Below are 16077 nucleotides of genomic sequence, written 5' to 3'. Positions count from 1 at the left end.
TAGTCTTCAAATGTTTCATTAAAAACGCACTTAAAGTCATTGTGGTGGTCTGAGAAGAGAGATGCTGTTGTCATGGCAACAAGCGGTCAACACCTGATGACAAGTAGCAACAGATGACGTAACAGGGTGGCCCAGTGGACTCTGTCCTGCCCTGCAGTGTGTGGCTGGCTAGGTATTGAAAAACACTATACAGCAAGATAGAGCACCTTATGCACGGATGTTGCTAGCGCGGATTACTCTAACCGGACACAACATTAGGTACACCCGTGAATGACAGCCAGTATAAGAGTTGTGTTGAAAGCCCCTTTCATACTGCCAGTAAAAGCCAACATTTTTTTCTGGTCCCCCCCCCCTTCCATCCGCACCCTCTTGTGCTGCTCTGGTGTGGCACCGGAATGAGGTATAAAGGAGACCATCCCCTTCATTAATTTCTGTGTAAAAGGCACAGGCAAAGAAATGCTGGGACAGGGGTGTGAAGTTACAGAATATCGTCATTGTTTTTGTGTGACACCCGAGACTCACTTCTCCCACCCTGTTGCGTCGAAAGCAATTGTCCCTTCCCATCCACCAGGTGCCGGCTGGTGGTTGCGAGATGCCGTGACTTTTACGTTAAGGCTCCGTTGCTACATGAAAGAGGCAGGGGTACCTAATATTGTGACCTGGTGAGCTCATGTAGATTCCTTGAGATGTTTAGTTCGGTTGGTGCTTCCCGGGAAGAAAAAAAAAATCCGATATTGCCCCCTTTTAAACTCCACACATACTAGATTATCAAGCAAATCAAAAGACTCTGATCAATATAGCGAAATGTCCAATATAAAACATGATAATGCCTACACTGTTTTTGCAATAGAGAATACAAAAATGCATTTTCTTTCCTTTTCAAACACAAAAAGCCACGAGAAGCGCACAAACAAAAGCTTCTTTTTTGAGAGTCAGATCCCACTCTTTCTCGCTGTGCTTTTAAAATGAATGCAGGGCCTGGAGGAGTGGGGCTGTAATTTTTTTGGGGGTTGACGTTTTTAGCACATGTGGGCGGCGGGATCAACCTCCCCCGGCGTGTAGAAATCCGGGATGGGCAAGCCGGTGTGCAGCGTCACCTGTTGAAATAAAGACGTCGAGTGAGGATAAACCAAGCCTGCGGAGGGCGCTGTTGCTCTACTTCAATGACACAAGAAGAACTTCAAACACAGCTCCGAGTTTTTTGGGGAGTCTTTTTTTTTTTTAATCCTTTGAAGAGACAGCCCGAAGGAAAGACTTTGAAAGGAGCGGTAAGAAAAACACTAAAGTACGCTGAATCACTGATAAATAATATGGTAAATATTTAAACTGGGAAGCTTTGATCAAAAAAAGACCGTCTGTGTTTGCAGGGATATGAATATTATTAAATTATATGAACTGTGTAGTGTTTTAATGCATTTTTATGTGTGCACATAATTATTGAATAATATAACACGAGATTTCTTTGAATAATTTTATTTCGGAGTAGCTAAGACAAAGGACGGCGCGAGTGATGCGTCGTACCTGTACATTCCGGTTGAGGCTGATGGCGGGGTAGAAGGCGCCCTCCAGGCCCTCGAAGGCCACGGGCCCCTGCTGCTCGTCGTTGATGAGGAAGATGAGGATCCTGCGCGTGAAGTCCAGCAGCACGCCGATGGTGGAGCCTTTGCTGATGCCGCCGTCCGTCCTAAACTCACAACAACAACAAAATCCTACGTCAACTCCATTTTACAATTCCTTACAGCCCCCAATTACGGTAGAATGGTTGGTCGCTGGTTGCTAGGCAGAATAAGTACCGAGGACCCTTTGATGTACAAGATTGTGCAAGTAAGCCCCCCCCCCCAAAAAAATGCAGGAAACATCTACTTGAACAAGTGAACTTTATTTGGGTCCCAGTAATAAGAGGGTGTATATGCTTGTGCAACCGCAATATTCCCATTGATTATTTTGACTTCCCTTCTTGAAACAATTGTTTAAAATCAGTTGAGTTCTCCAGGCCAGAGGCCACATAGATGATGCAAAAAGCTCTGAAATGAATTATCTTGAGCTAATTTTTTTTTAATCACAATCCTTGATTCGCACAAAATTAACAGACAAACGTTTCGATTACCTGTTTGTGTGTGAGTTGTTGTGCATGAACCAGGAGCGGTTGTTGTCCACATACATGGCCCAGGCCTTGTCGTCTTTGCCCAGCATGACATCTTTCAGGACGTCGGCGCGCGCGACCCCGAAGGCGGGGTCCGGGTGGTTGTCGTAACGGTCCAGCGTCATCTCCCAGTAATGGACGCCGCGCGAGAAGGCCGCGCCCCCCAGGGCCACGCGGTCGTCGTAGCTGTTGCACGTCACCGTCAGGTTGTCGTTGGACAAGATGATGTCCGGGTGTGCCGACGCCGCATCAAAAGTGAACCAGGCCACTGCACCAAAACACCATACAGAGAATTAGATTGGCGGAAGGATTTTTAAAGTGTGGGATTAGAATCACTCATGGCACGCGGCTCCCTCTTGTGGTAGGCAAAACAATCACTGTTTAAGCACAGTTCAGTTGTATTTAACTTTGTCACAATGCATGTGTGTGTGTATATATGGATGTGTGTGTGTGTGTGTGTGTGTTCTGAAAATGTGCAGCAAGTCATTGAAGTCAGCAATGAGAGAAAGCGAGAGAGCACGAGAGCGAGCTTACCTGACTGCATATCACCCGGGGGGAGTCCAGCTGTAAGAGGGGAGAAGTGATAGCGAAAAATGGGAGAGGAAGCAGCTTTAGCCAATCCAAAACCAAAAGAAAGCATGAACACTTCATGTTTTTCTTTCTTTTCCTCAAGCCGATGAAAGCAAGCTCGTGAAGCCGGCACAGTATGATCATTACGATGAGAACTATTATCGTCACTGTGGTCATTGTCACATTGGAAGCCAATTTTATAAAAATTTCATAGGATAGAAAAACACCTTTTTATGACTTTCATGTGACCGAGACAAACGATAAGAATTTGTCACAGATTTGAGGACCTGGATAAGTATAAAATAAAAAATGGAATGAAAATATTGGTTGAATAAAATTACTATTTTGTCGGAGTTTCAACATCACTTCTTTTTCAGACTGATACCAGTTACGGGTATTCTCTTGAGAACTCACCGATACCAAGTACCGATACCACTAGTGCTTTTGATATGTGAAATTTCATTTACCACAGTGACAAGATATTGTGACTCAAGATGTGTCAAACAGCCACAGTGTGGTGCCAACTACTGGCAAAAAGACTTATTGCATGTCAAAGTCTCCTTTTTTAAAATCTTTTGCCTTAAGTGCTGATACCAATACCTGGTATCGGTATTTGCCTATCCTAATAATTTGTCATATTGTTAACAACCCCGCAAATATTTTATGACATTCAAACACGATTTCATTACGTTCATTTGTACAAAACCAATCAATTTTCTCAGTGTTAACAAAAAAAAATATAATAATTTTTGGTTGGTGTACCATGAGACGTGTGCATGACCAGCGTCTTGCTGTACTGTCCCACCCCGCTGGCGTTGAAGGCCTTCACCCTGGATTTGTACGTGCTGTTGTAGTGCAGGCCGTCCACCGTGCAGATGGTCTCCGTCCCCACGTACACTTCCTGCGGGAGCGCACACAGCACACCGTTTTTGTTTTTTTTTTTGGGCGACAGCTCTGACAGGTCGGAACAACGGCACGTGGGCGGGTCGGCCCACGCCGGGAATATTAATAAAGACGGGCATCGGTGAGTCAGTGCATGCCACAGATATGTGCGGCACACGATGAGTGTGATATTCAATCAATGTACAAAATGATCCTAAAATATATTTTGGATGATACTGAAATTGTTCTGACATTGGCAAACGAGATTGAGTCCGACAAAAGACGAAGCCCCTGCGTAGGTGCCACTTGTTTGGCTAGCGAAAGGCTTGATGGTGTTTATTTGCTTTCTAATGAAGTGAGCGAACGTACCCTGAAGTGGCCGCCATCACCGTCGTCCAGCTCCAGGATGTACCCGTCCACGGCGATGGTGGAAAGCGGCGGTTGTTTCCATGACAACGTGGCACTGTTGTTCTCCGTGCAGCATTCTTCCAGCTGGAGCATGGGAGCCGACGGCACTGGGGAGGACGAGGCCACACAAGTCAATACGCGGGAGCAACGGATGCTCACATTATTAGGTACAGCAAAAGTATTTGTGAAAAAGAGAAATCTGCAAAACTTTAATATTAAGTCTATAAATGTCAAAATAATGCACCAACATTAAAAAAACAACACTAAATGCAAATAGCAATAATGATGACAAATTTTTGTAGGAACACTAAACGTGAATTTTTATTCTCGAAACCGCTGAACTGTAAACATTTCAACATTAAAGACAGAAAAATATTTTTTTTAAAAATGAAAATATCAGATAAAAAACGTCTTTGAAAATCTAAAACAATTTTACCAAAAAAAAAAAAAAAAAAAAAAATCAATAAAATAAAACACGCACACGAATATATTAATTACAGTAGTACCGATAACCATGTAAAATGTTATGGCTACCGGTGGAAGATGAGCAAAAATAAACAAAGAAAAATAAATAAGGCATCAAGCGCAGTGGAGGGCGTACCTTTCATCTGCACAAAGTCCAACTGATGGATGGTCTGCAGCAGCGGCGCGCTGTCCAGCGTCAGGTCGAAGTCGCTGGTCATCCTGGGTGTCAGCGTCCCTTTGCCCCACTGGCTCTCCGTCATCAGGACCCTCCGGATCAACGCATCCGAGATCTGTCAGACAAAAGGACTCGGTCAGGGAGCGATCGCCGACGAGAAGGATAAAGCCGGTCTCACCTGGAGGAAGCCGCTGGGGTCGTTTTCTTTGATCACCTCCAGGCAGTACTCCATCAGGCCCGTCGTCTGGCGCAGCTTCACCGTGCAGTGCGAGATCTGATCACGCACCACCTGGAAAAGCAGAGAAGTACTCGGTCAAGCTGAACTAATCAGTTGAAGCTTTTTGTATGTTTTTGTACGTGTAAATTCCTCTCTGTTGTAAAGTTAAACAAATACTAAAGAAGTAACCATTGTAAAACAAGAAAATCCTCTGACACTAATGCATATCTTTGTTGTTGTCAATCTTAAGGAACCAAATAAGAAGATTGATAAGATTAATCAGTTATGTGAATTTTTTTCTGCCAAATATCAGAATTGGCATCGGCCTCAAAAAACCTATAATGGTCAGGGCCGAGTTATTACTCAATGTGCTACTCTTCCTTGTTGAATATCACAAGTTTTTTTTCTTTTCGGTGGTGAGGCTGGAACAGATTAATGGCATTCCCATTAATGTCAATGGGAAAAGATGATTTGAGACACGAATGGTTTGAGATAAAATAACATGGTTAAGGAGCGAATCTGTATGGCGAGCATGAATACGTCGACATAACTGTTGAAAAGCTTCACAGGACTGCCGTCAACGTGATGAACCATGACTGGTCCTGTCCTCGACGAAGGACGTGCGACATTTTCACACCAAAGGATGAGTGAACAGTTGTCTAGTTACATCAGAGAAGATGTAGCTACTAGCAACATCCGTTCATGTCAGCATTAACACGCACACGAATATATTAATTACAGTAGTACCGATAACCATGTAAAATGTTATGGCTACCGGTGGAAGATGAGCAAAAATAAACAAAGAAAAATAAATAAGGCATCAAGCGCAGTGGAGGGCGTACCTTTCATCTGCACAAAGTCCAACTGATGGATGGTCTGCAGCAGCGGCGCGCTGTCCAGCGTCAGGTCGAAGTCGCTGGTCATCCTGGGTGTCAGCGTCCCTTTGCCCCACTGGCTCTCCGTCATCAGGACCCTCCGGATCAACGCATCCGAGATCTGTCAGACAAAAGGACTCGGTCAGGGAGCGATCGCCGACGAGAAGGATAAAGCCGGTCTCACCTGGAGGAAGCCGCTGGGGTCGTTTTCTTTGATCACCTCCAGGCAGTACTCCATCAGGCCCGTCGTCTGGCGCAGCTTCACCGTGCAGTGCGAGATCTGATCACGCACCACCTGGAAAAGCAGAGAAGTACTCGGTCAAGCTGAACTAATCAGTTGAAGCTTTTTGTATGTTTTTGTACGTGTAAATTCCTCTCTGTTGTAAAGTTAAACAAATACTAAAGAAGTAACCATTGTAAAACAAGAAAATCCTCTGACACTAATGCATATCTTTGTTGTTGTCAATCTTAAGGAACCAAATAAGAAGATTGATAAGATTAATCAGTTATGTGAATTTTTTTCTGCCAAATATCAGAATTGGCATCGGCCTCAAAAAACCTATAATGGTCAGGGCCGAGTTATTACTCAATGTGCTACTCTTCCTTGTTGAATATCACAAGTTTTTTTTCTTTTCGGTGGTGAGGCTGGAACAGATTAATGGCATTCCCATTAATGTCAATGGGAAAAGATGATTTGAGACACGAATGGTTTGAGATAAAATAACATGGTTAAGGAGCGAATCTGTATGGCGAGCATGAATACGTCGACATAACTGTTGAAAAGCTTCACAGGACTGCCGTCAACGTGATGAACCATGACTGGTCCTGTCCTCGACGAAGGACGTGCGACATTTTCACACCAAAGGATGAGTGAACAGTTGTCTAGTTACATCAGAGAAGATGTAGCTACTAGCAACATCCGTTCATGTCAGCATTTTTTTTTTTTTTTGCCACACTACCATTTCTGAGCACATCAACATTGACGTTGTCCATAGGTCCTCTTTTGGAAAAGAGACTCAAGTAAAACACACATACAGACTGCGAGTGGAGATGGACGAGGGGTTGCTAGGTAACAGTAACCTGGTCGCGGCTATGGGGGAGCAGAGAAAATCCTCCAGAGAAAACATGGAGGATGACAACCACAAGTACTGTAGTATAGTGCGACGCGTAACGTTTGACATTCCTGCGGTCGTCAATTCATTCATCACCTGTTGCTAGGCAGAATATGGGGGGCAGGAAAAGAAGGGCATACTCTGCCGCATCACATCATAGATGCACGACCTCATTTGCTCCTCAACTGCTCATTTCAAAGGTGCCCTCCGTGCCTACTTTGTTTTTGCTACACGGCCGCTCAATTTAGGGAATGAATACGTCAATCTATCCATCTATTTATGTAGCTAGCTAGCTGTCTATCTAGCTATCTAGCTGTCTGTCTGTCTGTCTATCTATCTATCTCTTTCTCTTTCTCTCTCTCTCTATCTATCTTCTATCTCTCTAGCTTGCCGTTCAGCGATGAGGTCACGCGAGGTCACCATGGAGGTGACACAATTTTCCTCCAGGGGGACCAGGCCGTCGCCCTGTCGTGGCCACCGCAGGGTGCGCTGTCGTTGATGAAGAGACACGCTGACCCCTAGACGGCCACATATTTGGAAGTAATCAATCAGCGGAAAGCTGTTTTGCATATCAAATCAAGGAGACCCAATTGGAGCAAAACCTATGTACATATGTACAATATTTTGTATATTGATGAGACGAAAAAAACTGTTATTTCTGAAATAGACTCTTGGTACAGGGGCATCCTAATTATTTCCAAATCAAATTATCTTCCAAACCCGATAAAACATAAAAGATTATCAGGAAAAAAAACATTAAAGGGTACCCATCAAATGTATTTAGAGCATGACAAACTAGCATTAGACGCTACCAAAAGCCGAAACAAGGCAAACATGAGGTTGTGGCCCCAATATAAGAATCCAAATAAAAGCCAAGGAACAAGCAAAACAGACGTCAGAATCCTTTGATGGACTCATTCCCATCTTGACTGCCCCACAAATCCTGCCTAGCAACGAGTGACCATGCAAACAGCAATCACATGGAGAATTTGCCGCTGGTTCGCTTGACAACATTCCTCCTTTGTCTCTTGCTGTGTGAAAAGCACTCCGCGGAGCTACACCAGGCCAAGTAGAGGGACGAGGCGTTGAATCACCGTGACAACTGCGACACGGCCGCAGAGGACGGCAGCTTGTTGTTGCGGTAAAAATCGGAGTCGCCCGCGTCTCGTGAAAACTAAGTGCTCTCTTCTGGCTGAATGATAACATCAATAACACGCTCAATTATTTAGTTTCTCTCTTCATGGGGAAATGATCCCATTCTCACGGTGTCCTTAATCATCCGGGAGCCTCGGAGGAGACGGTGCAGTCAGTTCATTCCAGGCCACTGAGTGTGCTGGTAAATATGCGGCTTTGAAGGAAAGCAAAGTGTGCCTTCTGTTGCCTCTTTCACACAGACAACAATGTGTAAAAAAGAGACTGTCTAATTAATGTAGAGATATTGCAAAATTAAAAAAAAAAAAAGATATACATACATATTAGGGTTGTGTGCGAAAGGGTGATGACCCGAATTGAGATGCGAATTTAAAAATGAGAGTTTTGGATGTGTGGGAGGACGAATCGTAGCGGCGAGGGATCCTGAAGGTTAAAGTAAGTTATTTTCAACTAAAAGGGAAAACCTTTGCGCAGGTTGTGGTGTTAGCATGTATATATACGTCTTCCAATAAGTGTAGGTTAAAATTTAAACGAAACATGCTTTGGAAAGATAGGAAAGAAGGCCTTATGTTGGGTTTCATGCCGTGTCCGAGGTTTAGCGTAATTCCTCAGCAATGTGGCTAATCTGGACACTGGCAGATGGGCCAACCCACTCCCAAACAGACGCGCAGGCACACACACACACACAAAACGCAGAGGGAAATGTGCATCCACACACACACACACACGCACACATACACACACACACAGTGTGGCTGGTATCTAAGTTTGTGGTCGCGGAAGAGGCTTTTGTGTCGCGTTGATTTTATTGCGCTGGCTCACAACACCTCCACGTGCCAAACATTGATTCTCACCAGCGTCCAAGCGTGAAATTGAAAACACTAACTCACACCTCCCTTCACCGCCTCACTCCAAACACGTCCCACATCTTGCTCGGCAGGTTACGAGCGACGCAGAGACAAAATGTTTGTGGGTTTATCGTCATCACAATCTACATGCTACAATCATGCGGGTTTTCGTTTCCACTCATCAGTGGAACCTCCTGAAATGGTGATTTTTAAAAAAAAGTTTTGAGTGCGCGCTTTACCTTGAGCTTGTGTTCGTGCTCCTTATTGACGCAAGCGAGCAGCTGAGCCTTGCGGCGGTTGAGCGCGTCGATGAGGGCGTCGCACTGTGCCACCAGACACGCTTCAAATTCCACACTGTTCTCCTGCGGGGACCAACGCAAACAGTGCGTTAGTGGCATGAAAAGAAACACTTGATAACTCTCGATTGGCATTATGTGTAATTTCACTATCGAACAATAGATGGTGCCACACTTGTTCGGTTAGTTTGAGACATTGGTCAAATAAAATGTTATGTCCCTATCCATGTCGTGTCTGTCGAACTAGCTAGCTAGCACTAAGCTAACCTGGAAGGATTTCTCTCTCAGCGTTGAAATTTGGAAACTCCATGCTCGGACGGCGTCAGAGGTCAACAGCAAAGTAACGACAAAGGCCTTGATTCACTGCCTTAGATTGACTTTATTGAGTGATAGTTTAACAGGTTGATATAATGCTCGTTAGCAGGCGAAACATTCCTCTACACGCGGAAACATTTTCGCTGTGTCGCTCTCGAAGTCAACACGTCGCGCGTTTATTCAAATGTTCCTTTGACAAAATCAAAGACAAACGACAACATCCTATGACAATATACTGGTACAAACAATTTTAGCAACTTTTTAGTGCTTTATAGTATTGTCCAATCAAGAGCTGCTCCATATATTTTGGAAGAGCCTTGTGTTGTTATCCATCAGACAAACGTGCAGAGGGATTATCAAAACGCCGTTAATCCCACTTGTCCGTCACTGCAGTGTGACATTTTGTGTGTACCTGGATGTGCTGCACGGTGTTCCTGAGCTGCACAAGGAACTCTTTGGCCTCGCTGGCTCGGTCCGACAGTCCGTTTAGAGCCTGAGACAGTTGACCCTGGAACATTAGTGGGAAGCAGTCGCGAATTAGCTGCTAATTAGCACCTAAAGACAAACTTTAGTCCAATGATGTTGTGTGTGTGTGTGTGTGTGTGTGTGTGTGTGTGTGTGTGTAGTCTAAGGAATTTGTATTTAAATAAATGAATAGATAAATAAATAACAATGATATTAAATTTGCCAGGTTGTCTTTCAACTAACATTTGAAAAAATAATCCGATTTCCTTTCAGCGAAAAGAACAAAAAAAGTGACAAATTGAAAAATGTCATTTGATTAAACCAGCCTGCCTTTCAGCTAAAAAAAAAAAACAAAAAACTAGACAACCTCCAAGATAAAAAATAAAAAATAAAAATGAAAATAATCACGAGAAATAAAGTCTGAGTAAACCAGGCTACTTTCCAACAAAAATAATACAAATGATCACAAATAATGGCATTGAATGTACCAGGTGGCTTTTTTACTAAAATAATAATAATTAAATTTTTTTTTCCAAAAAATGCTACTTTCAACAAACTACGCTGTCTCTTAACTATATAAAACTATTTTTAAAATAAACTTTGACAAATAAATCACGCTTCCTTTCCACTGAAATCCTAAAAATAATCATAATTATTCTTCTTTACAATGAAGCAAGATGTAACTCAACATTGCTTCTGTTAAGGCAAAGGACATGAACAGATCATGTGACAGGAAATCCCCCACAAAACTTCCTGTTTGGACACCTTTGGACATTGTTGGGGGTCAGGGATGTGCAGCGGAGGTCACGTGACCCTGCGAGAACCACTCGCACTGCAGCCAGCAGCCACATTCTATCGTGGTTTTCTCATATTGTTGGAATGCGGACAAACACTAGCCGATACAGTTCCGAAAAAAAAAAAAAAAAGTTTGACGTTTTGACGTGCCTGCGAGGGGATTGAGGGTAACCTTTAACCCCCACGTTTGGGACCATGAAACAGCTGAATAAACAGCTGAACAAAGACCAGACGTGGAAAAAGCAAGTTATACGACCACCTCGCGTGTTAAACGTCACATTTGGAAGTCTCTTTGTGTTTCGTGGAGGACCACAACTCATTTGAATGGACTTGAGTCCTTGTCAGCATTTAGTTGCTTAGCATCCTTTTAGCAAGGTATGCTAACAATCACAGCTGCATCTGCGCTAATGATGGATTAAAATACAGATGTGCATGGACGTACAAGTGACCGCACGGTGTTTGGTCTTGAATCGCTAGCCAAAATTTAGCAAGCTGGGTGTGCATTTCTCGATTAAAAGTTCATTCGATACCCATGTTGATATGTGTTGAAGTGGAACGATTCAATTCGATGTGCTCCCGTCTTTTTAATCAAAAACGATCAAATCGGTTTTCGCGACACCCCTATTAGCTACGGAGGCGGCAAACATCACAACAAGCAGCAGTTTGGCAGAGAGCGAAAAAATAAAAATTCCTTTCTTGCCGCTGCCATTTTAGTTTACTGTCAAACTAAACAGTAGAGCCCAATTGATGAATCACCGATATTACCGATTGCCCATGCAGGCAAACAGTATGACAATACTCAGGGGCATATATTGTTAGTTTATCCTCTGCAAAATACAATTCATTTTGCTGCAGCTTAATGAGTTGTTTGTCTTTTTTTGTATATGCAGCAATCCCACGATTTGAAGAGTTAGCTTAGCAAAGCACGTTGTCGCCTACTTTCAATGCAAAGTCATTACATCCGCACGTGCGCACACACACACACTCGTACGCGCGCGCACACACACACACGTGATTAATGTCATATTTTTAGTTGACACGGTCCACTTTTCACCATTCAACTTGGCAGCATATGGCGACTTTTTAGGAAAACATTCAAGCAGGCTGTTGAACAAGATGAGACATTCATAATTCATCACTTGCATCATCACGAATGCACAAGCTGTCAGATCCCTTTCAAAAGCATCACCATAATCATGATCTTTTTGTGTTTAAAATGTTTATATCCGTGTGATTTTTTTGAATGTTTTTTTTTTATCCAATACCTGTTTTTTTTGTGGAGTGTTTTGCATTTTTGTGGAATATGTTTGCTATATTTTGTCAAATAGTTCTGTTTAAGTTTTTTGCTGTTGTTTTTTTGGGGGGAGCGTGGTGAGTTTCTGATTATCGATTGATTTTTGTATTTTTCATCCAACCCTTTTGTTGACGATGGTGTCCAATTTGCATATTTTTTGGTGTGCATGCGGAGTGCCGTGTGCTGTTTGGAGAACACAAGCTGCCTCCCTGCCCACCACAAGGCCAAAAATAGCATCTGGCACGCTCCACTCCAAATATGCGTGAGTGTGCGTGCAGTATCCCGGGTCACAACATGAGGTGCACCTTCACTGACAGCACCGACAGCCGGATGCAAAATTCCATCGCGTTTCAAATATTTGGCTGATAACCTGCATGATGCATGAGAGGTTCCAAATATTTGGCTGATAACTTGCATGATGCATGAGAGGTTCCAAATATTTGAACGACAGCCTGACTGGTTGTCATGGTAATGAAATTCATCATTAGCATGTTTTGAGGGTGGGTGGCGTCAGTGGGGGAGGTCCTGCTTCATGCAAACAAGACACTACTAATTTGTGGGGCGAATCCCAAGTATGGTTTTTGCTACCATGACGACCAGTGGGGGACACTTTTCGCTGAGTATTTGTGGATTTTTATCTCTTTTTTTGTGTATTTTCAGTATTTTCATTCAGTATGCCAGCCAATCGCAGGGCACATATAGACAAACAACCATTGACGCTCACAATCACATCTCAGGACAATTTTGAGTGTTCCATTAACCTCCCGTGCATGTTTTCGGAACATCGGGGAAAATCGGAGTACCCGGAGAAAACTCACGGGGCAGGAAGGCCGGAGCCGGAATCGAACCCGGTACCTCTGCACTGTGAAGTCGACGTGCTAACCACTCGACTACCAGGCCGCTTGTTGTTAATTGTATTTGTGTATGTTCCTGTTTTGTTGTTTTCCCGCATTTCTATGTATTTGTTGCATTTTGACTCTGACTGTGTGTGTGTGTGCGTGTGTGTGTGTGTGTGTGTGTGTGTGTGTGTGTGTGTGTGTGTGTGTTAGTCATGTTTGTCAGCGAGGGCGTGCAGTCGCGGCGCACGGCTCCCACCTTGTGCAGCTTCCACATGGCTCCCAGCGCCTTGACCTCGTGCGTGCCGTGCTTGCCCTCCTCCAGGCACTGGTAGCACACGGGCGTCTTGCACTGCACGCAGTACATGCTTAGATTCTCCAGCTCGTGCTCCGTGCACGTAGAGGTCTTGCGGGGCGCTGCGCGTCGCCCGGGCCCTACCCGGCCCTGGGCGGGCGGCACCAGTCGGTGCTTGGCAAGCGGGCCGCGGGGCGGGTGGCAGCGCATCCGGCACGGCTCGCAGTACAGTACGTCGCACTGCTCGCACATGACGGCGGCCTCGCGGGGGCTCCTCTCGCACAGCTGACACTTGAGCGCGGCCGCCCGGCCCTGGCGGTAGCGCTCCACGACGCCCTCCAGCACCCGGTTGCGGGGGAAACCGCGCAGACCCCGCTCGTCCAGCAGCAGGCTGCGGTGGCACTGCGGGCACGTGATGCACGCGTTGCGGGGGATGGGCGCCAGCAGGCAGCCGGCTTGTTGCTGCGCGGGGGGCTGCTGCGGGTGCGGCGAAGGCGCCGGCCCAGGGGGGAACACCCGCACCCCGTTGGGGGACTTTTGGCACGGAGTGGTGGGCAGGCTGACGAAGCCCCCGTACGAGCCGTAGCCGCTGTCCGCCTCGCTGTACAAGCTCATCTTGTCCAGGTCCAGGTAGTCGTAGTCGGAGCCGGAGGCTCGGCTGCTCTGCGGGGACTCGGCTTCGGGCGTCTGGACCAGGATGTTCCGGGCGCACGCCAGGCAAATGTTGTGCGAGCAGGGCAGGATGATGGGCTCGCGGAAGAAGGAGCCGCACACGGGGCACTTGAGCTCTTCCTCCATCTCGTCCATGGCTACGCCAGCGGGGAACGCGACCGAAATAGCAGAGACAACCGGTGACCGCTCGTCACTCCGCGAGTCAAGTGAGATTGTCCGCCAGGCGGCGGCGGGCGAGGATCCGAGTGGGGGAGGGAACCGAAGCCTGTGCGCCAATAGACGAGCGGCACCAGGTGGGCTCGGCTTCCTATTGGACCGCTGATGGATTCAGCGTAAATCATTGGAGGGCTGCAATGTCTCTCTTTCGCGAATGCAACTCGCTGGAAGTACTGTATATGAAATGGCCCCTTTATTGATAAAAACATTGATAAAAAAATTTAAACTTCAACACAAATGTCACAAAGATACTCTCGTACATCTAGATGCTAAATCGTCAATTGGATACCACTTGAAATGATGATCATTTTATTGATCTCATTTTACAATCTAATGATACATACAAATAAAAATACATATTCATAAACAAGTATTAATTTCGAAATTTAAAATAATATTGTTTCCTCTTTTTTTTCTTTATATATTTATTTAAAGTGTTCTTTTTAGTCCACATATGTATTAAATGTTATCTTTATGTTTTATTTACATTAGAGAAAACATTTCAACAAAGCACGCCTCTTTTTAAATTTGCTTTTACCTCAATACATTTAAGCCTATATATATATATATATATATATATATATAAACTATTTACATTCATAACTCTATTGTTTTTTTATTTACTTGTTTTTTAAAACTGGTGTTTTTAACCCAGAAATATATGTTCAATATCTTTAAATAATTTGCTTGTCATAAAAACATTTCTATATTTTTTTATTTTATTTTTACTTCTATCACTAAAATTTTATTGGCAAGCAGGAGAAGATTTGCCATTTTAAGTGCTTGATCAATTTAACGGTAATTTTTTTTTTTTTAACTATGTAGTAATCCGTAAACTAATGCAAGTATCATGAACATTGCTTTCAAAGAAACTTTGAGACTCAAACTTCTGCGCGTCTTTCCACAAACAACAAATGGCACTTTGATCCGTGAAACAATATTTCCCCGGAGCTTCATGTTGATTCGCACCAAATGTTGCTTAAGAAGGACCGCCAGTGATTTTTGGAACATTGCTCTCGCTGACGCCTGCTGCATGATGACATTGTTCTCTGAGTAATCTGAGTTAAAACAGTGCCTTGTGTTGCTTTCCGAAAGACTTTAACCCCGTTTTCGTTCCTTTTTTTTTTTCCCCTCAAAGCCATACTCAACATAGTTCATCAGCAAATGCACAGAATAAGAGCACTTGTACCCTAATTGGTGGGGGGGAAAGCAGGTGCATAGCATCCTAGCTATAAATAAACCCTTGGATGACATCTTTTGTACCCCCTGTCAGCACTGCTCCACTTGGAACACCGCTTGATGGTATCCACCCACCCAATAGTGAGGAAATGAGGGGCGGGCCCGGGAAGTGAGGAAACGCGGAAGTGAGAGATCGACTAGGCGAGTGATCAAACCCGTTGTAGGGCAGGCAAGTGAGGAGACCAAAAAACTGGGGTCAGCCAGTGTTGTGAGAAAACGGGGGAAGTGAGCAGTCGACGCAGGCCGTGAGCCAATGAGTGAGTAAATGTGGTCGGCCTTGGGAAGTGAAAAATTGAGCGAGGAAAGGAGAAAGCAAGTGCTCATCTCGGAAACTGATGAAACGCGCGGTAGGTTGGGAAGCGAGGAAACAAGGAGGCGAGTGATCGACGAGGAAAATGATGAAAAGTGCGTGGGCCGAGCAAGTGAGGAAACAACGATGCAAGCGCTCAACAAGGAAAGTGATGAATCGTGGCGTCGGCCCGGAAGTGAGTCAGTGGGGAAGCAGGTGGCAGGCCAGGAAACTGCGTCACACAAGGAAAAAGAGTATTACGAGGAACTGAGTGAGTCTAAGCGAGGCAAGTGATGAAACGCCAGTCGGCATGGAAAGGGAGGAAATGAGGAAGCAAGTTTGGTAGGCCTGGGAAATGATAAAACGAAGAAGCAAGTCATCAACCAGGCCAGTGAGGAAATGCGGAACAGGCCTGAAAAGCGAGGGAACAAGGAAACCAGACACTCAACCACTATCTCGAAATCGGAGTTGATTCTCAAGTTTTTTTTTGTGTCCGCCTTGAAGCCTCCTTGTGCGAA

The 16077-nt window shown here is 44.8% G+C and overlaps 1 protein-coding gene across 2 annotated transcripts; it reads right to left on the bottom strand.

The window, feature by feature from the left end:
- Positions 1 to 705: 705 nt before the first annotated feature.
- On the bottom strand, positions 706 to 14097 carry trim9 (tripartite motif containing 9). 2 transcript variants are annotated; one of them, XM_019872469.1, is made up of 11 exons: positions 13108 to 14095; positions 9871 to 9966; positions 9087 to 9209; positions 5920 to 6030; positions 5703 to 5856; positions 3965 to 4110; positions 3476 to 3614; positions 2678 to 2707; positions 2108 to 2411; positions 1522 to 1684; positions 706 to 1097 (listed from the first exon to the last, which is right to left on the bottom strand). In XM_019872469.1, the coding sequence occupies exons 1-11, from the start codon at positions 13948 to 13950 to the stop codon at positions 1020 to 1022; spliced, it is 2187 nt and encodes a 728-aa protein (XP_019728028.1). In that variant the 5' UTR covers positions 13951 to 14095; the 3' UTR covers positions 706 to 1019. The 2 variants fall into 2 exon arrangements, with proteins under 2 accessions (XP_019728028.1, XP_019728029.1); XM_019872470.1 differs by lacking the exon at positions 2678 to 2707 and having other exon boundaries at positions 13108 to 14097.
- Between the last annotated feature and the right edge of the window lie 1980 nt (positions 14098 to 16077).

Source organism: Hippocampus comes, unplaced genomic scaffold (genome assembly GCF_001891065.2).
Source record: "Hippocampus comes isolate QL1 unplaced genomic scaffold, H_comes_QL1_v1.1 scaffold92, whole genome shotgun sequence".
Lineage (NCBI taxonomy): Eukaryota > Metazoa > Chordata > Actinopteri > Syngnathiformes > Syngnathidae > Hippocampus > Hippocampus comes.
This window is presented reverse-complemented; position numbering and strand designations above follow the sequence as displayed.

Bases quoted from the DNA above. Each gene is read 5' to 3' on its own strand.
- trim9 (XM_019872469.1), bottom strand. From the start codon at position 13,950: ATGGACGAGATGGAGGAAGAGCTCAAGTGCCCCGTGTGCGGCTCCTTC. The intron at 6,031-9,086 runs GTAAAGCGCGCA...CTGCTTTTCCAG, and splicing joins AGCACGAACACAAGCTCAAG to GTGGTGCGTGATCAGATCTC. The intron at 1,098-1,521 runs GTACGACGCATC...TTATTTCAACAG, and splicing joins GCCTCAACCGGAATGTACAG to GTGACGCTGCACACCGGCTT.